The sequence below is a fragment of the Castor canadensis genome, chromosome 11, assembly GCF_047511655.1.
Source record: "Castor canadensis chromosome 11, mCasCan1.hap1v2, whole genome shotgun sequence".
Taxonomy (NCBI): domain Eukaryota; kingdom Metazoa; phylum Chordata; class Mammalia; order Rodentia; family Castoridae; genus Castor; species Castor canadensis.
Window position 1 is genome coordinate 121104907 of NC_133396.1, and position 26849 is coordinate 121131755.

General features: G+C 36.2%; 1 protein-coding gene across 1 annotated transcript in view; it reads right to left on the minus strand.

The window, feature by feature from the left end:
- Window positions 1–697: 697 nt before the first annotated feature.
- Window positions 698–26849, minus strand: part of Ppp2r5a (protein phosphatase 2 regulatory subunit B'alpha) — a 55513-nt gene continuing 29361 nt past the window's right edge. The window contains exons 2-13 of the mRNA XM_020172845.2: window positions 22534–22730; window positions 20468–20569; window positions 15277–15369; window positions 12147–12277; window positions 11126–11185; window positions 10024–10132; window positions 9309–9362; window positions 5021–5071; window positions 4662–4781; window positions 4450–4577; window positions 3607–3708; window positions 698–1905 (exon numbers count right to left, since the gene is read on the minus strand). Of these exons, the coding sequence (XP_020028434.2) occupies window positions 1773–1905; window positions 3607–3708; window positions 4450–4577; window positions 4662–4781; window positions 5021–5071; window positions 9309–9362; window positions 10024–10132; window positions 11126–11185; window positions 12147–12277; window positions 15277–15369; window positions 20468–20569; window positions 22534–22730 (1280 nt within the window). The 3' untranslated portion in view covers window positions 698–1772. The remainder of the gene's footprint in view (window positions 1906–3606; window positions 3709–4449; window positions 4578–4661; window positions 4782–5020; window positions 5072–9308; window positions 9363–10023; window positions 10133–11125; window positions 11186–12146; window positions 12278–15276; window positions 15370–20467; window positions 20570–22533; window positions 22731–26849) is intronic.

Below are 26849 nucleotides of genomic sequence, written 5' to 3' on the forward strand. Positions count from 1 at the left end.
TTTCTACAAGCAGACTTTTAGATTTGACCTTCACTTTCTGAAAAGACAGAGTGCTTGCTTACCTTTCAGTCTGTGTTTTGTAATAGAATTGTCCTTTTAACTGTGGTGTGCCCAGCTGTCTGCAGTGCTGGCTGGCCTAGAGTTAGTTAGAAGGAATACCGTGTCTGATGGCTATGACAGGGCAGCTCTGTGCTGCATACTGCTTGAGAATGTGGTAAAATAGGAGCCATTGTACTGAAAGGAAGAGTTTCTTCCTGGGCCACACAGAGCAAATGGGCTGCTTCCACAGTGACCTAGCTCTGTGCTAGCCTGTGCTAGTTTTAAACTGATATTAAAGTAATCTCCCTGCCATTCACTAGAAGTGCTTTTGTTTATTGTGGATTATGAAATTTCTCCTCCTGGGTCTGTCTTAATGAAAACCAGCTTTAAAGTTAAACCTGTCCTCTGAACATTGAGGGACATGAAGGAAGAAATCATAGAATTTTACAGAAACATTTCTGTAAAACAGATCTACTTTAGTAAAGGGCTAGGCTGGAACACTAATTCATGGCCCATAGTCTTTCTGTTTTTAATCAGAATGCATCCCACAATATGAGTTATTTTTCTATAAATACGCTTATGTATGTATATATGCCAAAGAGAAGCAGGCTTCTGGATGCTTAAGCACAGAGCTGAAAAAAGCAAAGATGACATAAGGCAAAATACAAACATAGACTTTATTAAACGCTGCTCAATCCCCCAGTGAAGATCTTTCATTATAAAACAGTTTTCCACACAACTGCAAGGTAAGAGGTTGGAATGGTACTCTGATAAAAAGATGTGAGAAATACTTGACCAGGTAAAAACATACAAGACTTCTATGTAGTCAACTTTTTCAGAACGCTACAGAAACAGCCTACTGCATTTCCTTTAAATAAAGCCAGGCAGTGACAACTAGCAATCTGCCTCACCACACTGTGGGACTCAAAGCCTTGCCCGGGTCAGGAAGGCCTGGGGGAAGGATGGGTCGTGAGGACTGGAAAGGCCCTGCCTCCAGCCTTTGGGAGGAGGAGGAGGAATGAACTGAGAGGCAAGCCCAGTGTTCACCTGGGCTGTTGCTAGCTACTAACCCGGGTCTGTACTCTGGGGTGCTGCTAATGAAGGGGGTACTGTATTCATGAGGAACAACCTGAAGACTGTTGGTTTACTTTCCCAGCTTTTATTTTGTGCTTTAAAGGCCTGGAGATTTAAGGTTCTGCTTAAATTCCAGAGTACAGTAAGATCATTAATGAGGGTGGGCTTGGGGCAGGGAATCCCACCACTGTTCCTGCGAGAAACAAAGGGAAGGGTAAGGATGACACCTTAGCTGTACTTTAGGAAGTATCCTTTTGTTTCTCAGATATAACTAAGGTCTGCAGCAGTGTGAAAAGCACTTTATAAAAGGGAAAAAAATATACAGAGCGGCTACTTGATCTATGTGCAACAAAATCAAAAAAGAATTCAAGTCATAATTCTTACCACTCCCTCAATTATCTTACTCAGTTCACAGATGATAAAATTCATTTCTGTGAAACTTCAGAAGTGACACAATAAGTCAATGATTAGACCCGGGTTACAATACACTGTGGCCATGACATAGCACAGGGCTAGGTTTAGTCCGTCACTTAAGAGTTGCCAGGAAAAAAATTGGCCTTTCAATTACATTACACTGATGAGGTTGGCTCTGCAGTTTTTACATATTTCAAAAAAAAGTATACAAAACTGTGCCTATCCAGCAGAGGTGGCAGGCTGTGCTATTCGGCACTTGTATTGCTGAGAATACTGTGCATGTTGTAAGGGCTGTGCTGTTTTTCTAGAGCCTTCTTTAGCTTCAGCTCCTCTAGTTTTTTCCATAATTCTTCACGTTCCAATTCCTTCTTCTTTTCTCTGTAGATAAACCAAAAATTGTTTTAATCAGGATTATTTCAGAAGCTAAAGACTTTGCTTGGCAGTTTACTGGAGAACATTCTTCCATGGTGGAGCACCTGCCTGGCAAGCTCAAGGCCCTGAGTTCAAACTCCATACTGCCCCCAAAAAACCCACCCTGCTCTTCACTCACATTTCACTTCACTTAAATCTGTTTCTTAAAGCGCTGGTGTACAATTACCTGGAGCATCTAGTTTCTTCCTGTCACTCTAAGTAACCATGCTGTGCATCTCTGGCTTTTCCTGGACCGCTACACTGGGCATTACAGTGGACAAAGGACACTCACATAAATCTTTTCATGTTAACTTCATGCAGCGACTGTAGGAGTCTGGATCACTATCACAGACTACAGTCCTGGCCAGAAGGCAGTCTGAAGCCTTACCCACACCTGCAGATCACAGTCTTCTGCCCCATGTTTCTAGTCACAGTACGTATCTTATACTATCACCTGCTGTCAAATGAAAACTTCAAAGTTTGAATAATTTCTAAAATAAAATGAAAGTCAAAATATTTGTCAAAGTATTTGTTGCTTCAACTACTTAATTTCAGTTCTAAGGGAAACATTTCTGAATAACTTGGACCAGACTCTTGTCAAAGGCTGTATGAACATGTAAAAAACACAGGCTTATATTACTGTGATTTAGAAGGACAAATCCTTTTAAAGGACTTGCTGATTTATGCAGATAGTAAGAAATAAGTCTTCTTAGTCAAGTGAAATATACAACTGTCAAATGCAAGTTTCATATGACCCTAGCCAACTTTTCTTTCTTCCCATTGCTTTCTGGGGCTCAACTCATGACCTTAGTTTCTAAACCCGCCTGAATTTTGCTACTTAGGAGAAATAATGCATTGAGTTAGTTATTGGTGGGCTAACTCCTCCTTCTGCTTGACACAAGAAAATTGTGACTAGGAACATGTAGTAAAACGTAGGTCAACTTTTCTAAACTGAACAGGTAATACTAAAAGAAAATGGTAGCTAATCTCAAAGTATGGGTTGACTCACATATAGTAGTTACTTCCTACTTATGTCTTAAATGAATATCATAATAAGGAAACAATTTTTTAAAAAATTTCTTATAGTAATTTGTGAAATTCTCAAAAAGAGGTAATTACTAAGCCCTGTTCCTAAGGCTGAGATGGACTACCAAATGGTGCCATGAAAGGAATGACACACTGCTAGCATCCTGAGCCAGTGAGCGCCCTCTTCTCAAAAGAGGATACAATGACTTTCAAACACCACTTCTAATACTGCATCAGAACTGTCAAGTTCTAGGCAAAGAGTGAAGCCCATGTGGACATAAATAGTTTTCATAAATGTAAGAAATCAAGTTTTTTAAATTACTATTTAAAAGACTGAGGAAATCTAAGGCTCAGGATGAGATGAACAGAGAGGATTTATGTTCCCCATTAAAATCATAATCTAAACCATATGGGAAGTAAATTATGTAACAACCTTAAATAATAAATATTACTGCTTTTTACGTTTAACAAATTTCTAAAAATACTGAGGCTCCTTTACTTGGAAATGAAGTTAGTGTTTACAGACTTTCAATTTCTAATGCCTACTGTATTAAGACTTCATGAGTATTATAACTTAGAGTCTGAACTGATTCATGTTGAAGTAACCTAAAATGTTCATTTAAAACTCAGAATATCAAATACCTCTGCCTTTCAGCTTTGTATGAGCTAGTAAGGTCATCGAAAAGCTTGCCATTCATCTCCATTAGGGTTTTCAGCACATTGTACACCAGTGCTACAATGGTTCTGAAATGAAAATGAGTCAGGCCTGAGTTACTGATACCAGTGGATAGGAAATGCAACACTGTTATCTCTAAAATGGACTACATGTGAGCTGGTTCATGTTAATTCATTTTAGATGATAAAAAAGAGGTTCGAGAATTCTGTAATTTGCTCAGAGTCACACATACAGGGGGTCAAGATGGTGTGGTTGATTCCCAAACTTACATCCTTCCCACGTTATCATGCTTAAACTCTAGCTATGCTCTGGTTATCTTCATTTCTAGGGTTTCATATCTGAAATCCTGGGTAACAGTAAAAGAAGATGAAAAAGACCCAACTATCATAACTTGAAGAAAAGGAGGAAACATGACACAGATGCCACAGAAGTTAGAGAAAACACATGCATCCCGTGTCTCCTAGGACCCAAAGCCTTCAGCTTCTCCCCGGGACAGTGCTGTAGACTGGGAGTAAACAGATCAGCACAGCTCTGTGTGTATCATGTTAATACCAAATACTGCTGCCTTTAGGGAGAGTTGTACTTTTCACTGCAAATCAAGACTATAAACTAAAGAATACACATTTGTAATTTTATAATATACATATTTATATTATAAAAGTACAGAACGGAATAAAACTGTGATGTTAACCTTTGATATTTAAGTTCCAAATCTACATAGGAGTCATGTATGAGTTAGGAAATCAAATGCTGAAAAGATTAAAAAGCCAGTAACGGGAGAAAAACAGGGCCAACACAGAAATACATACTGATTCCAGTGTTCTTTGGAAATTTTGTACAAACTGGCAAACATAATTGGCAGAATTTTATCAATATTCTCTTCAATCAAACTAAGAATATATTCATTATTCCAGAAGTACAGTGCTCTTTCTGCAACCTAAAAAAGACATTCAGAAATTTCAGCATTCAAAGAGAAAAGAAACAATAGTATAAAATAAGAAAAATGTCACTGAAAACATACCTGAAAATGGGAACTGGAGACACACTTGGATATCTGCTTAAAAAGTGGCTCTTCAATTTTTTTAAACTGTGTTGGTTCAATGACATCTAAGATTTCTTCAATTTCTCCTAAAAACATCACCTAGTTTAAAAAAATTTTCTTTTTAAAAACATGACAAATTATATGATGTAAATTTTAGAAACTATACAAGTGAGGTTAATCTACAAATTATCCCAAGTGAGCAAAGAAAAGGTCTAGGTGGTAGACCAGGTGTTATCAGTCCCCACTCCAAACCCCCTTCCCTGCAGGAGAGCAATAACAGCTACACTAAAGCAGCAGGTACCACAACCCTGGGAACCTTTCTGTGAAACAAAACCCACCTCTTTCTGACTGCATGTTTTCGGCCAAAATTTCAGCAGTCCTCTAATCACCTGCAAAAACAAGTTTAGAATGAAACAATGAGGCTGGTTAATTCCAGGGTATTTTCGATGTGATTATACTGATATTCATTCTGAATATTTAATATCTAAGCGTATACTTAGATCTTCTGCTTAGCTGTAGGTTTTTATGTGCCAGATACTGCTGTAGATGCTAGGGAGATGGGTGAGCAAGAGATGAGGTCTCTGATCTTCATAGAGTTGACATTCCAATGGAGGGAGAGTAATTAATTAAAGCAATTTAAATTGCAGTATGTAGTACTTACTCAAGAAAATAAAGGAAAATATGATGGGTAACTTGGTGTGATGAGAGGAGGACGTTATTTTAGGGAGAAACTTTAATGAGCAGATAACTCCTCTAATCTAAACTGTTACGTGGCAAAAAAAAAAAAAAAAGCCAGAGATCTTCCCAGCTTATTTCATAAATGGCATAATCTAGATAATCAAGATTCAACAAAACTCCAGACAGGGACTGTGTATTTAAGTGAACATAGTTGTACGAATTTGTAATAAACTGAATCTATCAGTATAGCAACAGAAAAAATCACATGGCTAATTATAACTTCTAAAAATGCCAGGATGGTTCTAGTCAGTATCTTTAGGCTACAGGGTGAGGGGAGCTATGTTCATCTTAAAAAACTTTGAACAGTTATTTGGTATTTTTGACTGATGTTGTATTCTGGTAAAAACTTAGCCAGAATCAACAGAATTTATGAGAAACTACCTGCAATCATTTTACACAATTTCTTAGAAATAGGTTGTAAAGCTACTAGGCCCGATGGTAATTTCTGCCAGCCTATTAGGTTACTTAATAGTTTATTGTGTGGCACAGTAATGAGGAACCCTATTCAAATTAAAATTGAGGAGAACATGGCTTTGAGTCAATTCAGTAAGATAAGACTATGATGGATAATGCTGGTGAGGAATTACACTTACTTGTCAAAGTATACAACATTCATATACTTCCTAGTAGCCAGAGGAACGGGAAAGTTTAGCTAGATAAAAGATAATTCAGGGCTGGTCGTGTGGCTTAAGTGGTAGCACACCTGCCTAGCAAGCACAAGGCTCTGAGTTCAAATTCCAGTACCACCACAACAAAGTTAATATATACAAAATCAATACATTAAGTATCAGTAAACAATCAGATGAAAATAGGAAAAAAGATACTTCTTATAACAAACTTGTACATATATTTCTTCTATCTTTAAAATTTTAATATAAATCCAATCATATACCAACTGAATTATCTTTGGAACTAGAAACATTTATTCTAAAATTTATAATTGTAACCAGTAGCCAAAAGCTGGGTTTTTTGTTTGCTTTGTTTTGTTTTTTGGTGGGGACGGAAGCTAATGGAATAGAATCCAAGCTATCAGCAATTCAAATAATATAGTGTTAGCGTAGAGACTTACAGAAAAGATAAGTGAAATAGAGGAGTACTGAAGCAGACGCATGTCAATTTTTTTTTTTTCAGTTTTTTTGGTGGTATTGGGGTTTGAACTCGGGACCTGATACTTGGTGACTTGAGCCATGCCTTCAGTCCTTTTTTGCTTTAGTCATTTTTCAGATAGGATCTCCCTCTCTTTATGTCCAGGCTGGCCTTAGACAGTGATCCTCCCTCTGGCTCAGCTGGAATTACAGAAACATCACACCACAGTTGGCCCTAAAGTTGCCTATGAATGATACCCACACAGACCAACTGAAAGGAATCTTCACCCACCTGCCTTGGTAGCCTGCTCCAATGTCTGTGCTCTCACAGAAAGTCAGGCTTTCCCTCTGCCTGTGCCAGCCCTCATTTAATCCCACTCCCCTTAGTTTGAGGCCAAAGTGCATCGGGCCACAGACACCGCAATTGAGGCCAGGAAATGGTGCATGAGGCCAGGCTGAGACATATTCCCCAGGAGCCTCCTTGCTTCATGGACTGAAGGCAAGATTGGTGATGACTAGAATGTATTTTATTATAACTTCTTTTAAAATTAAATACAGATAATTTATTTTCTTAAAATACAGTATGAACTAAAACAAAAATATTGACATATACAGGGCACTTATATTTGGGTTTTAACACATGACAAAAGTGGCATTTCAGTTCCACGGGACACACTCATGGTACTGGGCCTGACAGCAATCCACTTAGAAAGAAAAGCTATAAACAGACTCCTGCAATGATCTCCCTGACCCTTCCTTCCTGTTCTTACTGTGTAATCCCTCCTCCTATGCATGGGATAGTCTAGTGACCTGCTTCTAACCAACAGACTGTGTCAAAAGTGACAGAAGGACACTTCCATGAGTAGGCAACAAAAGATCGTGACTTCTGTCTTACTAGCAGACTTCTGTTTTGGTTTACAAGCTTTGATGAAGCAAGCTGCCATATGGGAGGGGACCACAGTCCAAGGACTGAAGGTGGGCTCTATCCAACAACCAGCAAGGCACTGAATTCTGTTAACAACCACATGACCTCAGAAGCAGATTCTTCTTTATCTGAACCTTTAAATCAGACTCAAGCCCTCACCAATACCTAATAGTAGCTTTGTAAGCCTCCCCTGGGCAAAAATGGAAGACCCTATCCAAAAAATAACTAAAACAAAAAAAAGGGCTAGGGTTGTAGCTCAAGTGGTAGAGTGCCTATCTAGCAAGTTCAAGGCCCTAAGTTCAAACCTCAGTACTATCAGAAAAAAAAAAACTATATATATTTAATATAACTGGAATGTTAATATTTGCAGGTACTCTCCGACTTACATGATTTTTACTTTTTTTTTTTGGTGGTACTGTGGTTTGAACTCAGAGCCTCATGCTTGCTAGGCAGGCACTCTACCACTTGAGCCACTCTGACCGCTCCTTTTTTTGTGTACTGTATCGAACCTAGGGTCTCATGCATGCTAGGCAAACATTTAACCACTGAGTTACATCCCTAGCCCTACAGCTTGTTTTTTGAGATAGGTTTTGCTAACTTTGCCTGGGTTGGACTCAAACTCATGATCCTCCTTCCTCTGTCTCCCAAGTAGCTGGGATTACAGGCTTGTACCACCATGCCCAGCTTCTAACTTATTTCTAATTTGAGGAGGCTTTCATACGAACACCAGGTTTCCAGAAATTGAGTACAGATGATCCTCTACTTATAATGGTGCTACATCAAGTTGAAAATATCTTAAGTCAAGAATGCATGTAATGCATGTAACTTATGGGACATCGAGTAGCTTGCTTTCTAGTGCCCACTGTTTACCTTTGTGGTCATGTGACTGACTGGGAGCTGTGGGTCACTGGATAACTGCCGCTGCCGAGCACTGTGAAAGAGTATTGTACTGCATAAGGCTATCCTGGGAAAAGATCAAAATGTGGATGATGTTTTCTACTTTCGCACCATTGTAAAGTTGAGAACTTGTATGTCAGGGCTGTAGTAAGGCTCACACCCAGTAAGAAGGTCATAGTTTTGGTGTTGGAATTGTCTATGGTAGAAATTGTGAAACATGTACATGTAGAGATCTTTATGGTTTGAAAAATATTTTCCTTTGTTACCCTGGACATTTACCTTACTCCAAACACTTATGTACTCCAAACACTTATGTCACCAAGGGTAGAATGTTTTCTATGTGTCTGTGCTTTTCTGTTTCACCCTACTTCCTCTTTTCTTGAATTTTCATAGTAAGTAATCATCTTTTTACTCTCCCCTGAACTTCCATTTTGTGGGCAAATAAGCAGTATTTTATGCTGAATCATAAAATAATCCTATAATTCATAAAATAATTCTAAGATGGTATCTTAACTGCCATAAGTGAGATGTTTTCAATCCTGTTGTGCTTTACCATTAGTAAGAGGCAAAATCCTATTTCTAAAAATAAAAACTCAAGGGAATAGTTTTGGAACCCGCACAGTATGTTTTAATTGTAAAAGGTGAGTGAATACATTGATCAATTATGCCAATAAAAATAATAAAAGATTACAAGTAAGGACAATATGTATATAAAATTCAATTGTGGTCATTTAATCCTATCACCACATATCTCACAATTAATATTTCTTTAGTCTATTCAAGATATATCTGATAATTCATGAATATTATCCCCTTCCAATCCTGTTCTTTGAATGCAGAGTAACTTCTCATTTCTCTGCCTAAATGATTTTAGCTTGAGGTACATTGTTACGACTCTTTCATAGCTTTAAAACTATACAGAAAGCGACAGTGAAACGCCATTAATGCAGACCAAACACAGAAACTGAATAGAACACTTACTGGTTCTGTCAGGGTTGTATCTTTCTCCAGGAACTGTACAACACAGTATGCTAGCTAAAAGGTAAGGGAAAGTTTATAAATATTACCCAGTGAAAATAACATTTTTGGAATGACAATAAAAATGTCATTTTGACAAATTTTAATCACTTATTTCATTACATAAAAATGAATATACTCACTATTCCATAACTTTTTAATCTTGAAATAACTTCAGTTAAAAAAACTTTTTTCAGTAGTAATTTCTAACTATAAAATTAACTGAAATAGGTTTAGGGCTAATAATTTAGTTTTTAGCCTATTTCTACATGTACGGTCTGTGTTGATGTATTATTTTTTATTGTGGACTATGCTGATATATTATTCTATAAATATTAATAGAGGAGACCAAAATCTTTCTAACTAGGTTATCAGGGGTAGAAGTAAAGTTCTGCAGCGATGTGGGATGTAGTCAGAGTCACATAGCTAATTAGGTCAGGGCCTGGATCAGAATATAAGGAAATTTGATATTGTCTTTTCTAACCTAGGGTGCACTGGTTTTATTTAATAACTAAATCCCATAATAGTTTAAACATAATAAAATTTTGCTTTGGGCAAGTTACAAAGTAAATCACTTAAATTATTTTAAAACTGTTGTCTCAATACTCCTCAGATTCTCTGCCTTTATATTTGCCTTGGAAGCAATATTCATTTCATTTGGATTTTTTCTGCAACTTACCTGAGCATGAAACAAAGCTAATCCTTTTGCAGTATGCATAGGAATAAGAACCTTCATTAGAAATTGTTTATGTTCTGCTTTCAGTGGCAATGCAAAGCCATTGATAATACTGGAGGGAAAAAAAAGGTAGGGGGAAGGGTTAAGTAGTTACTACTTAAGTTTCCAAAAATTTTAATATCCATGAGTACATACGGAACAGTGCAGTGCTCTGCTTCAATCCTGGATGTGAATGACTATTCACCTTCAAACTACTCTAGGTAGACTGTTACTATGAATCCTATTCCTCTTAAGTCATTCAAGAAAATCAGGACTGCCAACTAATGCCACAGGCACAATTTCTGTTTCACTTTCTATATATAAACTGTCACTTTATTTATACTTTGCTGTCTTTTTATTTTTCTACCCTAAAGCCACAGGGGAGTCAATGTCACAACACTGAGAATTTTCAGTATGTTCTAAAGTAAAAGGGTACTTTTTCTTGCTTTGTTGGATAATTTGAAATTAAGAAGTAGTTTGTTTCCAAAATCATTTTTAACTATTAAAAGATTAGGATAGTTTTTTAACAGCACATAGTGTTCTAAATTCTCTCCACTATTCTAATACTGCTGTGTTTTGAATAAGGAAGGCAAAATGCTTATGTAAAGCAAAAGCAAAGACTTGAAGAGTTCTAAAAACTATGGATGGATTAGGACTGCTCTATCGACACCTGAACAAGACCTCTGCAATGCCATCAAGTGTTCACTCACACTGCTTTCATCTCTTCCCAGTCAGAGCCTCCACATTTCTGTGTCAGTCTGGCAAGATCAGGAATAAAACAAGGCACAGCTTCAAAAGCAGGACGCTCGTTCTGACCCAGAGATTTCATACAGCAGTATTTTGATATGTTGACCCCCTAAAACCTATGAAAATTCAGTTGAGAGCCTACGTCTTGTGCTCTACATTATTTTTTGAGATGCCGGGGATAGGACCCAGGGCATCTTATATTGTTTTCCACATTTAAACTCTAAAATAGGAAATAGCTTCTTCACCCTAGCCAAGATGCTAGTGCATAAAAATGTTGAATGTTTCTTAATTCTTAAAAAGGACAAGAAGCCTGGCCTACCTTCCAAGAATCTCAAGAAGCTCAGCAACGCCGTTGAAGTGCTCTGTCTCATAAATGAACCTGAATTCAAAATAACAGCAACCGGTGTAATACAAACCAAACACCAGGACTATGAGACATGCAGGGAGGTGAAAAGACTGACCCAGAGGGAGCAGTATGAAACATGCTGGCAAGCTTGAGGTTTTCTCTGGAAGCTATTTTGCTCAAAATCTGTTAATTCAAGGTCTATTTTCTACGAAGTCACATAGACCTTTGCTAGAACTTGCCTTTGTAAACATAACAGAATATGATTTCACCTGGAATAGTTTATTTTGCATAATACTTAAGAAAGATGGGTTTGTTCAAAGAAAGAGTTTTCAAAATAGGAAACCTATTCACAGGAAAATCCAAGAGAAAAAGGACTCATTTTTGAGTTGCTCAGAATTTCTGTAGACCTCACATGACATGACCTTCCTTTAAAGCAGGGGATCATAAACTCAATGAGAGCAGGACAGGCTGGTGCGATACACGGCTGAAGTAAACTCAGGAGATGACCACAAGAACTACAGAAAGATGCTCTCTGTGGAGGAGGCAGCCCCCACTCATCTCACTATTGCAGTGTGGGAACACTTTAGCCTAATTTTCCAGGTCTTCAATTAATTAAAACAAAGAAAACAAACCTGAAGTGCAGGTGTTAGTGTGAAATCTCCTGATGTGAAGCACAGATTTTTAACAGATTAGCAGTTATAAAATAAATAATAAGCCTGAACAAATTAAATTAGCCTTGTCAGAAAAAACAGTACTTCTTCTATAAGATACTGTTTTAAATAGCATTTATACAAAACATTTTTAAACAAGAGACTCAAACAGAAAACTACTCTCAAAAAATTCTCAATAAATCTGAAATATGAGTTAACACTGGTGATACCTATCAAAAATGGTCCTCATTACTACTGTCCATTTAGAAGTAGGTTTCTACAGAATAGGTAAAAATAACTGAAATACTATCAGGTTGCTATATATGAATATATAACTAATATACCTGAGAAAAATGTTGTTAATTTGTTTTCTGATGAATGCTCTTAATCCAAGAAACTTCCCATAAATTCGGTGCAGCACAGTCTTCAGGAAGTCACGTTCTCTGGGATCTTCACTATCAAAAAGCTCCAGGAGCTTTAAAAAAAATCTGAGAAATTACTTTTAAAAAATAATCGAGCTAAAACTTCACTTTTTAATTTTGATTTTAAGTTTATCCATGAAATCTTTTAAAATTTTCTTAAAGATTCTGTCTTAGATTGAATTTATCCTTACTAAATAAATGAAGCTAAAGAAAAGCTTAGGAAGTATTTCTTTTCACTAATTTCATTTTTTAAAAAAGAAGACACGATATATAATATAAAAACTTCAAAAATAGGATTCTTTCTTTGCCTTGCCACTGATTTTTTAAATCTCAAGTGTTTGTTTATTTTATTTAGACAAAGTAAACATAGTTTATAATTTTTAAATCTCAAGTGTTTGTTTATTTTATTTAGACAAAGTTTTGCTCTAGACTCAGGCTGGCTTCAAATCCTCCATCCAGAGCCCCAGCCTCCAAGTGCTGGGTTAACAGTCTTAAGCTTTTAGACTGCAAGTCTTCCAATAGTGAAGTGTAAATGTAAATGTATGAATATATGTAGTTTGCGAAGCCTGCCATGGAATTCTGTATCATGAACTTTTTCACTAGAGATGGCACGCTCTGAACCTCACCAGTTCTTCCTCCATGTTTGTCTTTAATTATATGCAATTATTACCCATGTATCTCAAATCCAAGTGAGTATTTTGAGGGTAGTGATGACTTAAGTCATATTTATATACCCCCAAAACAAGGGACTGGTTTAAGGTTTATACTCTTTGTTGGCTAGATTATGTCACTGCATGAGGCTCTAGCAAAAAATACCCAAGGAGCGTGAGAATTCAGGTTAATATACCTGATAAATTAGGCTTAAGTTATTCTAACTAAAAATGGTTAATTTACTTACTTACTTTATACTCAAATTCATGTTCTGATATTGTGTTCACTTGAAACATATGCTTTCAAATTAATTGTTAAGGTCATTGTGTTTAATTCAAGAACAAATATTCACTACAAGTTGATCTTCAGACTAGAGAATGGTTACTGCCTAAGTTTCAAATCTATTTAAAGGAATCTGTTTTCAAATATTATAATCTAAATAATCTATTGGGAATACAATATTCACATGGTAACACACAAAACTAGTAATCAGGAAATCTGTTTTGTTTACCTATGATATTAATATCCAACTGCTTTTAAGGGTCATATTAAGGGTCATTTATAATCTCTGTGTTTATGCTTCTTCATCAGAAAAATAAGAAAAGTTGAAATAAAAACAATTTCATGAGAGGATCCTCTCATGGTCAGAGTCTAGTTCATGTTCTGATTGAACCACCTACTGGCCATGTGAAACTGGACCTACTCTAACTCTTTATACAAAAGCACACAAGGACAGTGCCTGGCGGATAAAAAATCTTGGTTTCTCAATAAAATCTTGGTTTCTTTCTTTCTTATGAAGTTCTCTAATTTGAACATAAGTTGAAACCGTGCAGTTGTTTTCCAAATTTAACAGATTTTCTTCTGTTCTTCTAAGTCTTAAAACTTACCACCTACCAAATCATTTCAAAATACAAAAGGTGAGAACTGTCCTACATAAATTTATGACAGTAACAGCCTAAGAATACCTGAGAAGTATCTGAGAAAGCACAGACATGTAAACTGCTGAAATCAAGTTACAGGGCTACAGCTCCTCAGATAATGCAAGCATTTGAAAGACAGCAGAAGATGGGCCCCACCCTACCAGTTTTCTTCTTGTTCCCCTCAAGCCCACAGAAACCCACCAGCCTAAGTACTTCAAGCTGCAGACTGAGGGAGCACCAAGCAAAGATCCCCTCAACCTGCTGTTGTCTGAAATCAACTCAATGTAGTATCACTGGGGCTCTTGAATGTAACCCACCTGAGAACTAGAGAGGAAATAGAGAGGCATTCATTTGCAATTACCCAAATCAAAGAACTGTTTAATCTTACATACTCATGACTGAAATGTACATTTTACTGTTAACACACACCTAACATTTCTGTGGCTTATGAAGAATGGCACAAATAGTTATGCAATGTTCTTCCTTCATCAGTATTCCACAGAAATTAGTCACAATACTTTATGAGAGTCCGGGATAGGTACAAATGACCAAAAATGAGCTCCAAACTCATGTTTGTGGAACCTTTATTATAGGGGACACACAACAGTGGTCAGAAAGATAGGAAAGGTCCTCATGAGGATTTTAATCCTGGCCTCAGCATCAAATGCCTAAGCAGGCCGTGCATACTAATAAATATTTCAAAAGAGAAAATGGGCCTAGAAATCTGCTTCACAGCTTTGTTTAGAGCCAGACAATTCTAAGTGATTAAAAAAGAGGCCTCTAAATAGTTGAAAACATTTTGAAAATAAAAATAGAAATGGACATATTCTTAGAAATTATTTTTCGGGTTTTTTTGGTTTTGTTTTTAGAAATTAATTGTATGTAGGTTCCAAAAATAAGATGTAATAATTAGTATATAAAAAGAAAGAAGGGATTGCATGTGTTAACGCTAACAACATTTCTTCCTAATGATCCCTTTTTATCTGTGGTTTAGGAATTGGGTGGGTAGGATGCCTGAGGTGTTAGGGGAAAGGAGAAGGGAAAGGTAAATGATGACAGGAAAGGAGACAAAAGCCCAAACTCCTAATAATGATTTAATTTCTTTTTTTTCTTCCCTCCTGCTCTGTCAGTTCAAATGTTTAAAATATGTCAAGTTCAAATTAAATACTTAAAAATGAATGATGATACCAAAAATTTTTCAGATACTGCACATAGGCTTTTCTGGTTGTTATAAAAATAATCATGAAAATTTACAATTGGATAGGATAATTTGATTGACTTCATAAGATGCCCACCCTAGATAAAAAAACTCTCTAATTCTCAAGCCTACTTCACTTTTATCCTAATTATCTGGCAAGAATATTAAATGCTATCAAATTAAAATATCAAATGTAAGTTTTGAAAGACTATTCTATTTAAACAAGTTAAGAAATCATTGCTAAGATAAATATAAGAAAATTTAAGACATAAGAGTTCCTTACCTGTTGTACAAATTTCTGATCAATGTATCGCTTTGCAATGCTAGGTTGGAAATCAGGACTCTCCAAAAATCTCAGGAAGAACTCATACACCAACTATGAAGAGAAAGTCAAAAGTTAAGATGGTACCTATAAAATTCTACCCTAAGTTACACCTCATATAAAAAACATACCTTTCTTACTGACTTCATTTCTAATCTCATTACAAAATATAACTACTAACTGAAAGATGTTAAATTACAAAAACTAGAAAACAATGGCAGTGCCTACAATGTATGTAATTAAAAAAAAAATTCTGTAATCCATACTCACAGGAACATCTTCCTTCCTCAGAGGACTACTAACTGACCTCAATTTATCAGGAACCTCCAGGTAAGGGGCCAAGGTGTCAACATTAAAAAAGAAAAACTTTTAAGTTTTCTATAAAAGTACAGTGGGAAAAAGCAAATTGAAAGCATCCCCTACTTGCATGAGAAATAATGAGCCAGATGTGTAAGTCTGGGGCCAGGGAAGGTAGGTGTGTTCCCTAAGCAAAGGACCTGCCAGTGTGAGTGGGTCTTCCACTTACCAAGAGCCACACAACTGAATTGTAATAGCAAGTGAACACCTGCTACCCCAAATCTGAGCTAAAAGTAACTTTTGGTTCAATCTATAGCCATCACACTGTCACAGAACAACTAAACTGTTCTTTTTTTTTTTTTAAGCTGTCCTTTTTAAACCTGCATTAAGAGTCTGATAGGCTAAGTATAAACTAAACTTTTAGTACAAAACAAAAATATCCAGGTGAACTGTTTCAAAGCACTTTTATAATAGGAGAGGAAACCTTCACTATGCAAATTTCCTCAGTGTGATAATTTTATAATCTCATTTATCAGAACAGCTTTAATATTAATTTTTAAAAAACTAATGATGCTTGAGTAAGTAGCTACAATATATCGACAAACCTGTAATTCAGCTAGGTTTGGGACTGGGTTTGAATTCAAGGTTTTGCACGTGCAAAGCAGGTGCTCTACTGCTTGAACCACACCTCCAGTCCATTTTGCTCTGGTTACTTTGGAAATGGGTGTCTCTAAAACTGTTTGCCCAGGCTGGCCTCAAACTGTGATCCTCCCGATCTCAGCCTCTCAAGTAATTAGAATTACAGGCATGAGCCACTGGTGCCCATCTATTCAATAGTTTCTAATATCCCTAAAACATTAAATTGCCAACCTAAAAAATTATATACTACATTTTAGAAACTGGAAAGGTTTTTAAGCTATAAATACATATTTTTTAAAATCAAGGGACCATGTATGAAGGAAAAAATTTGGGTTGGGGCAGTGCACTGAGGTTTGAACTCAGGGCATTCCACTTGCTAGGCATGCACTCTACCAACTTGAGCCAAGTCCCCAGTCCTTTGTTGTTCAGAGAAGGCCTTGTGTTTTTGCTCTGGCACACCTCAGACAGCAGTCCTCCAACCTCTGCCTCCCAAGTGGCTGGGATTATAGATGTGCCTCACCATGACTGCTTAATAATCATATTTTAAAAGCAATTTGCTACCTCCAAAACTGTTAGGGAATTTAAATAAAATTTCACATTAAACCAGTGAAAACTGGAAAGCATATTGTTTATTTGGCTGAATTTTCACTGTTAATTTCAATGAGTGTATAAAAATATCCTAATGAAAACCTGTCATTATTTTTAAAAATGACTAAGGAGTCATTTTCAGGCTATCCAACTACATGTTATTAAAGAATATGAGTGAGAATTTCATGCTTTTAAAACCTCCACATTAAATATAGTATCACTGATTTATACCAATGATGGCAAAAAATTTCAGATGATTTTGTGTACAGATCTATAAAAAATAATTTACCATTTCATATTTTTTAGTTCTGTAAGTTCTAATGTGCTGGTAAGTCTCAAAATTATTACCAGCATTCACTATTCCTAGACACCACTTCCATTTTATATGGATGTGTAGGTGCAAGACAGAATGATAAAATGTGGCAGACCACTGCTAAAAGTATATTAAATAGTAGTAAATGTAGTTTTCTTGCTCTTGTCTTTAATAATAAAAGAAAATGCAGTGTCCACTAAAAATATAAATATACATCCTTAAAAAAAAAAACCCCAACAATTTGAAATAACGCCTCGCACCCATATATTAAAAGCAAAGTTCCTGTCTACCTTCCATGACTATGTTGTTGATTATATATTTATCTTGTTTGATATTAAAAACATGCCATTATGTAGTCCAAGATGGCCTTGAACTCTCCATTCTCCTGCCTTAGCCTCCTGAGTGCTGAGATAATAGACATATGCCACCCTGCTTGGCTTCAATTTGCATTTTATTTACAACAGCCTCTCCCCTCCAATAGTTCTAGCCTGTGGCAGGCATTGTTGACTGTCTAACCTAACACTTGTTCCCTTTTCCTTACCTATTGACACTGCAAAAATGAAATACTCACTTCCTCAGTCTTCTTACAACTAGAGTAAGGGAAAAAAGAAAAAAAGAGGATGGAAAGAAGAAAAATAAAAATCACCTAAAACATAAAGAGATTTTAAAACAAAGAGAACTGAAGAGAAAGTAAGAGATACAGACAAAGGTAAAGAAGAGCCAACATATGAACAACAGGCATCCCCAAAGAAGAAAAAACAAAGCTGTTAATCAAGAAATATTAAAAACTGTTACTGAAAAAAACACTTGTCCAAAATAAATGCAAACCTTTGTAATGAAAGGTCATTAATCAACTGGGGAAACAAACCCAGAAAAAATCAACATTGATACATACTCCAGTAAAGTACTGGCCATTAAAGGAAAAAATATTGAGCATTCAAGCAACAAAGTTTTACATAAGGGAAAGAAATCACACTGAAATCAGGAGACGATGGAATGACATATTTAAGGTACTCAAGGAGAGAAGGCTGAAACATGGATTTCACATATTGCTGAGATGATCTTTAAAAATAAAAGATACAGAAAACTGCCATGAAACATGTAAGCAAGTCAAAGAATAATGTTCTTCTGAGTCCTACTGAAGAATATACTCCAAATTACAAAATGTGAGGAGAAACAAAGAAAGCGGAAGTGAATGGAGGTATACTGGAACAAAGCTTTGTATACTAGGTTAGTATATAAATATACTTATGTATTAAGTTGGTATTAAACCAAACTAGATTGTTTTAGAATGCTAACTGCGAATACCCAGGGCAACCACTAAGAAAAAACTCCAAAAAATATCATAAAAAAACAAGGGCTAGGGAAGCTGAGTTTGAAGCCAATTGGGGCCACACAGAAAACCCATCTCAAAAAAAATAAATTAATTAAATTTAAAAATAAAAATAAGATAAAATTCAAAGGAATTAAATGATACTCTGAGAAATACCTATTCAACCCAAAAGAAGGTAGTAATGGGGAAGCAGAGGAACAACAACAAAAGACAGAAAACAGAACATTGTCAGGTGTAAAGTCTACCTTTTATCAGTAACTGCATTAAATGTAAATGGATTAAACATGCTAATCAAAAGGCAGAGACTGTCAAAATTTTTTAAAAATATGACCAAATTATATACATTTTAAGAGAGACATTTTAAGGCTGGCAGAGTGGCTCACATGGCAGAGTACCTGCTTAGCAAGTGTGAGGCCCTGAGTTCATACTCCAGTACCACAAAAAAAAAAAAAAAAGACATACACTTTAGATTCAAAGAAACAAATAGGTTAAAAGTAAAGGAATACAAAAGATGTATCATGCAAACAGGAACCAAAAGGGAGCTGGAGTGGTGATGCTAATATCAGACAACATAAACTTTAACACAGAAATTGTTCCTAGAGACAAAGGACATTTATAATGAGGGTCATCCATGTGAAAGATAAAATAATTATAAATCAATTGGGACTTACAGGAAGCAAAAACTTACAATATGCTGGGGTGGTAGTACACTGCTGTTAATCCCAGTGCTCAGGAGGCTGAGGCAGGAGATCATGAGTTTGAAGCAAACCTGGGCTACACAATGAATTCCAAAGTCCCACCTAGTGAGACTGTTTCAAAAACCAACCAACCAACAAATACCACCACCACCCCCTGCAAAAAATAAACAAATAAAACACCTTACAGTAATGCAAAGAGAAATAAGGCAATTCAACAGTAACAGCTGGAGATTCAATATCTAACTTCCAGTGGGCAGGACAGACAGATCAACATAGTAACAGAGACTTGAACAACACTATAAACCAACTAAGCCTAACAGACTTCTACAGAACACCCCACACAATACAACACACATTCTTCTTAAACGACATGCACAACAGTCTCAAGGATAGACTATATACTAGGCCATAAAATTTAAATGAATACAAAGTGTATTCTCCAAACAACGAAATAAGATTAGAAATTAGTAACATAAGAAAATTTGCAAAAATCATGAATAGATACAAATTAAACAACACATTCCTAAATAACTAATGAATTGAAAGAGAAATTACATTGGGAAATTAGGAAATATTTTTAGATGAATGAAAAGTACAACACATCATAACCTATGGGAAACAAATATTCAAACAAAACATGTACATAACAGCTTTAGTCACAACAGTCATCAGGTGGAAACTTAAATACTAAATAACTGACAAATATTTAAAAGTGATTAAAAGTATCTAGTATAGCCATAAAATGGATTATTCAGCTATAAAAAAATGGAAATATTGATTCATGCTACAACATAGATGAACCTTGAAAATACTAGGGTGAGTGAAAGAACCAGATACAAAAGGCCAGATACTATGATTCAATTTTTATAAAATATGTACAATAGGAAAGCAAGTCTGCAGAGATAAGAAAGCAAATTAGTACTTGTCCAGGCTATGAAGATGGGGGTCCGTGGAGCGGCTGCTAATGATGCAGTGTTTCCATTTGGTGATGAAAAGTTCTGAACTAGACAGGATGGCTGCACACAACATTGTGCGTGTACCCAATGCTAACGCTTGGACAGTCAATGTTAAGTGTATTTTACAACAACAAAAACTATTTTTGAAAAAGAAAATAGTATTAGAAAATACATTAAAAGTCAAATACTTTAAGTAAACACTCAGAATCCACAGAATATTGCAATGTAAAAATTGTCAATAAAAAAGTAAAAATTTTCAATAAGAAACAATAAAATAAAATAAAAAACTAAATTAAAAAAATTGTCAATACATGATTATGTTCCATACTTGTATATGAGGCCAAGAGGCCTCAAGTGTGGGTTCATCCTCTTCTGGATCAAAATCTGGATTATCACTTGGAGGAAGAGTACGGAAGATGTTAGCACTGATCTGCAAAGAAAAAGAATTTAGATTCATGTTCTTTGTTGTGTACTTCAATTCAGTGCAAAATGAAATATCTTGAAGGTCATTTTCTTTAAGAACAAAGTTAAGTTATGGCTATAAATTCAGTTCAAAACCTACAGGTGTCTTTAAGATATGAAGGAGGCAGATGTGTTTCCCTCTTCTCTATTCACAAACTGACTTTTTTAGAAGCTACTGAAGACTAGATTGCCTCTGGATTCCTCTTGCTTAATTTACCAGTTGTTCTTTCCAAGTTTTGCTTAAAATGAAAAAGGGGAGGGGAGGAAAGAAGAGGGAATTTGAGGGGAAAAAGGGCAAAGTTACTAACTTTACCTATCTCTAACTTGGTTCTTTTCATCTTTCTACCGCTCCTCCCATATTCTAAATTCAGCCACATTCTGTACCTATAACACAAAAAAGTAAAATATCTTCATTGTTATGAATACACTAAAGGAGAGGGAGAATGCCTTCACAGTTATGTGGACATACTTATAAACACCTCATGATGATTTGAATTACTGTATTTCATCTACTCTGAAGTTTTAAAAAAGTTAATCTCTCTGAAATCAGGGAGCGCTTTGAGGTTGTGTGTCTTAGATTCAATGAAATATAGCATTTATAATTTCACCCTTTACACTGTCTGTCTCAGCACCAACGTAACCATGTCCTTTCTCCTCAGCAAGATGCTCCCTGGTGGTCTAGTGGTTAGAAGTTGGCACTCTACTCAGCAAAAAGTAGATTGTGGTCCCAACCTAGTGTCTTTTAAGAATAATGAACAGACTGACAGACCAAATAGTTTAGTAAACATCCAAACTATTTACGGTTGATCATTTGAGGTAAACCATTTAGGGGGAAGAGAGTAAGACAAGCAATTTTGATTGTATAAGCAAATTTCCAACTGTTCCTATGACATGGCACCTGGGATAGGCAAATAACTGCTAACAGTATTACCAAAACTCTAAGACTTAGAAGTAATAACCTAGAATTTGATCAGTTAAAACTCAAAGCTGGTACTTAAGGGTAAATCTAAGAAATAGTTTGATGGACACCAATTTAATAAAGAGAAGGAGAAAGCCACAAATAGAATTTGAAAAAAGAAATGTATCTCGTAATTGTCAGCAGTAAAAGAAAAAAGTTATCCTTGGTAGTCATCAATAAAATTGTCTGCATATAACAAGTGTCAATTTGTGATAGTCTACAAATATATTAAAATGTTCTAACATAGGATTTCTTTTAAACCTGACCCCCTTACCCATGGCTAAATGTGGAGTTTTTCATTGATTTCTCTTTTTCCCTTTAAAAGTCCTGTCTCCATGACCACTCATCCTCATGACATTATCTGTCAATCTGCATGATCCCAAGCCTATGTTTCTCTGAAGTTCAAGATCTGTACTATTCAATATGGTAGCCACCTGCCATTGTGGCTATTCAATTCCCAAATTCCTGTAAGCAATGACACCATCAGTGAAATGGATAATCTTTTTAGATAAATTTTGTTTTTCAGTTGGGGGGCAGTGCTGGGTTTGAACTCAGGGCCTCATGTTGCTAGACAGGTGATCTACAACTTGAGCTATCTTCCCCCACACCCCAAGCCCTGCTTTGGTTATTTTTGAGATACGGTCTCACCCCAAACTGTGATCCTCCTATTAACACGTCTTACATAGCTGGGATGACGGGTGTACCACCACTCCCAGCTTTATTGATTGAGATGGGATCTCCTGAACTCCCCACCCCCATGTTCTCAAACCACTATCCTTCTCATCTCTGCCTGCCAATTAGATAGGATTACAGGTATAAGCCACTGTGCCCTGCTTCAAATAGACTATTTTTAAAAACATTCTTTTGGATTGTGTTAATTATACATTTGTTAAAAATAAGTATAATTCATAATTACACCTCAGATCTTAGTTTGAATTTATATAAATCTGAGGAACATAATTCTAGAGGCTTACCATTTTTACTATATCAGAATACGCTGATTCAACAATTACACCACGGTTAGTTGAAACATACTCAACCAGTTCATTCAGTGTTGCTCTTTTAATTTCTTTGCTCTTCAAGTCTGAAACAGAGTCCATGAAATCAAACAGTATACAACACTGCTGTAACTTCTGACAGAAAAGCTCTTGTTGTTCATTTGAAGTGGCATCTGTAAATAAAAACAGAAAAACTTATAACTAACCAACTCACAATTTATCTTTATTAATTCTATAAAAAGTTATTTAAACACATAAAACTTATCTCAATAATCTAGTAGTGAATTCACCCATCGAATTCTATCATTTAGGGATTTATACTGAACTCTTCTCACTGCCCAAATCAATCATTAAATGTTATTGATTCTGGCTGGGCAGTGGTGGCTACACTTGTAATCCTAGCTACTAAGGAGGCAGAGATTAGGAGGATCGCAATTCAAAGCCAGCCAGGGCAAATAGTTCACAAGGCCTGATCTTTAAAAATCCCAATGGAAAACAGGGCTGGTGGAGTGGCACAAGTAGTAGAGCGCCTGCCTAGCAAGTGTGAGTTTAAACCCCATCACCGCTAAAGAAAAAAAAAAATTATTGATTCTGTCTAACATATCTGGGATCTACCCCTTTCTTGTCATTTCCACTGTCACTTTAGACCTCATCTAGACTACAGCAATGACATCCTAATTACTCCTTTTGCCCATTCTCATCACAACTATCCTGATTAATCTTCCAAACTACATAAAAAGCTACAATCTTGTTAAAACTAAAATCAGTATCATCATCTCAATACTTTTTAATCATTCTCAATGATGAAGAGAATGAAGCGTGAACTCTTCTGGATTGGATATAGAATGCAGCTTCTACTATCAGGAGTCATCTTTCAGCTGGGCACCAATGGCTCATACCCACAGTCCTAGCTACTTGGGAGACTGAGATTGGGAGAATCACACTTAAGAGGCCAGCCCAGGCAAACAGATGCAAGATGCCATCTCCAAAATAATCAGGGCAAAATGGACTGGAGGCATGGTCAAGCACTAGAGAGCCTACTTTGCAAGTAATAGCTCTGAAATGTCATGTTTCGACGCTTTCAGTGTGCCTCTTCACTCTGTGGAAATCATACTCCCTCGGGTTCCCTGAAGACCACACACTGCTTCTTTTGCCTAGAATGCCTGTCTTCCCACATTTCCATCTTGGAAACTCTACCCATTTAATTTTTTTTTTTCCTGGCAGTACTGGGGTTTGAAGCGTGAGTACAGAGCCCACACTTGCTAGGCAGGCGTTCTACCTCTTGAATCACTCCACCAGCCTTTCTATCCACTTAAGTTTCGACATAAGTTCCTTTAAAATTTTTCTTATGACACTAAAGCTAAACCTGTTGGTCAATCCACTTTTACCCAAAAGTATTTTAGGTGCATATTTCTACTACAGTATTTATTGTACTCTCTGGCAATTATATTTTACACACCTAATATTCCTAATCTATAAGGCTCCTAAAAGCAGAAACCAACTGTTACCTAATTATTTCTACTTCTTTCTTCTGTCATCTAGCACATTGCCTGGCACATAATGGGCACTCAATGTTTATTGTTTTACCTTCTACTTATTATAAAAACATGGGCACACTGTATTTGATTCTAGCAAATGAGTTACATTTGTTTCCAACATTATAACAATAAAATTTAAAATCTGAACTTTTAAATTTTGAAATTTCAATTTATAAACAGGGACCTTCAATTAGTTCAATTACCTAAATTTCTTGAACTTCTAAGATTAAATTTTTTAAATTACACATCTCAACATGGGTATTAGCTCCTAATATGTAAAACTACCTCTCCACTCAAAACCAGCACCTATTCTATATAAAGATACAGGTAAAAATCTTCATGAAATGATGAGCTGACCAAGGCTGCCTATGCCTGTTAAATTCTCTGGGACAGAGAGCTAGTAAGATGACCACAAATACATCCAAGTTATCCTCAAAAAGCTGATTTAGCTAGGTGCCAGTGGCCCAAGCTTATAATCCTAGCTACTTGGGGAGCTGAGATTGGAAGGATTGGAGTTCAAGGCCAGCTGGGGCAAACAGTTTGTGAGACCCCCATCTCCAAAATAACGAGAGTAAAATGGACTGGAGGTGTGGCTCAAGTGGTAGAGTGCTGGTTTTGCAAGCATAAAGTCCTGAGTTTAAGCCTCAATCCCACCAAAAAAAACCCCACCAAAACCCAAAAATCTGATTTAGGCAAGTTACTGCTAACATATAGCATATCAGATACCCTAAACCCACTTATACAAAGTCAGAAGAAAAACAGCATAATATTTTTATTGGGCAGTTTTATACCGTGATAATTCACATGACTTTTGAAGTAAAAATATGAAGAGTCTGAATATATTCTGAATTTGTTGCAGCCCATTTGTGACTATACCAGTAAGACAGCTCTACACTTACAAGGAATAGGTGCAACATTCTCTGTTCTAGAATTAATATCGGTCCTCTGCTACACGAAGGCTGATGAGGTCTCCAGTCCTAAGATTGTCATTCGGAGTTTGAGTAGTACTGACTGAGAGCATAACATTTTTTACTACAGTTTTGATCAAAGTTTTGTTGTTGTTTGCATTTGTGGTATTGGAGTTTGAACTCAGGCCTTGTGCTTGTTAGGCAGGTGCTCTGTGACTTGAGCTATGCTGTCAGCGCTTGATTAAAGTTTTTAATTCAGAGTCACCTTCTAGGGAATAGTTCTAAAGTGGAAATATTTGTAACATATTAAACAGTTATCTTTGCCCCAGAATTAAATTTCATTGAGAGTGAAAATGAAGCACCATCCGACATACATATAATACACGTAACCAACAGTCATGTTTACTGCTACCTATGTTCATCCCAAAATGGTCCACTGAATCTGCTCACTCTCTGATAAGTCAGTTGTGTTTTAAATGGCCCTTTTCTTAAATCCTCTGGAGTTTTTAACCTTAAAGTTAAAATGGTTACATGAATTTAATTTCAAATAATAAATGTCTTCAGGTGTGGGGGTGACTTCAAGTGGTAGAATGCCTGCCCTGAGTTCAAACTCCAGTACTACCAAATAAACAAACAGTCTTCAATATCTTCTAATATAGGTACCTAATTGATTTCAATAAATAAACAGATGTCCGCTTAGTAGCAATACTTAGTTTCAAAAACTAGTAGATACCTCTGCTTCTTGTAAGTTTCCTAGTCATATTTAAACTTACCAGATTGCTTATGTATTATACACCAGAGAAGATGGTGACTGATTCTGCTGTAAGAATCCTTTTCAATTTAAACTGTATAGGAAATCCCCAGAGTTCTCTCAGTTACTCAATCTTTATTTACATATATATATATATATATATATATATATATATATATATATATTCTTATTACATAGATTTATTTTGACTTTATCATAATAGGCAATATACCCATATTACATCTTTATAATTAATATAAATTCTATTAAAATGAGTATTTGAGGAAATAATGGCATACCTTTAGAGAATAACTGAGTTCTAACAGTTAGTTTTTTCCCCTAATGCTAAAATTAATACAAACTAATACACTATCCCATTTCAACATGTAATCACCTCTTACAGCCAAGTCCTATTGTCTCCCTCCCACTACCATCTCCTCAATGTGAAACCAGTTCTTTTCTTATTCTCTAGAGGCCATGTGTTCCATTAAGAAATCTCTGTCTTCCAAAAATCGTATGTTCTCCCTCATATGTGGACATTAGATCAAGGGCAAACACAACAATGGGATTGGACTTTGAGCACATGATAAAAGCGAGAGCACACAAGGGAGGGGTGAGGATAGGTAAGACACCTAAAAAAATTAGCTAGCATTTGTTGCCCTTAACGCAGAGAAACTAAAGCAGATACCTTAAAAGCAACTGAGGCCAATAGGAAAAGGGGACCAGGAACTAGAGAAAAGGGCAGATCAAAAATAATTAACCTAGAAGGTAACACACACGCATAGGAAATTAATGTGAGTCATCTCCCTGTATAGCTATCCTTATCTCAACCAGCAAAAACCCTTGTTCCTTTCTATTATTGCTTATATGCTCTCTACAACAAAATTAGAAATAAGGGCAAAATAGTTTCTGCTGGGTATTGAGGGGGTGGGGGGAAGAGGGAGGGGGTGGAGTGGGTGGTAAGGGAGGGGGTGGGGGCAGGGGGGAGAAATGACCCAAGCCTTGTATGCACATATGAATAAAAAAAAAAAAAAGAAATCTCTGTCTTTTCACCAGATTTCCTCCCTTATCTTTCCGAATCCTATACAATTTGAA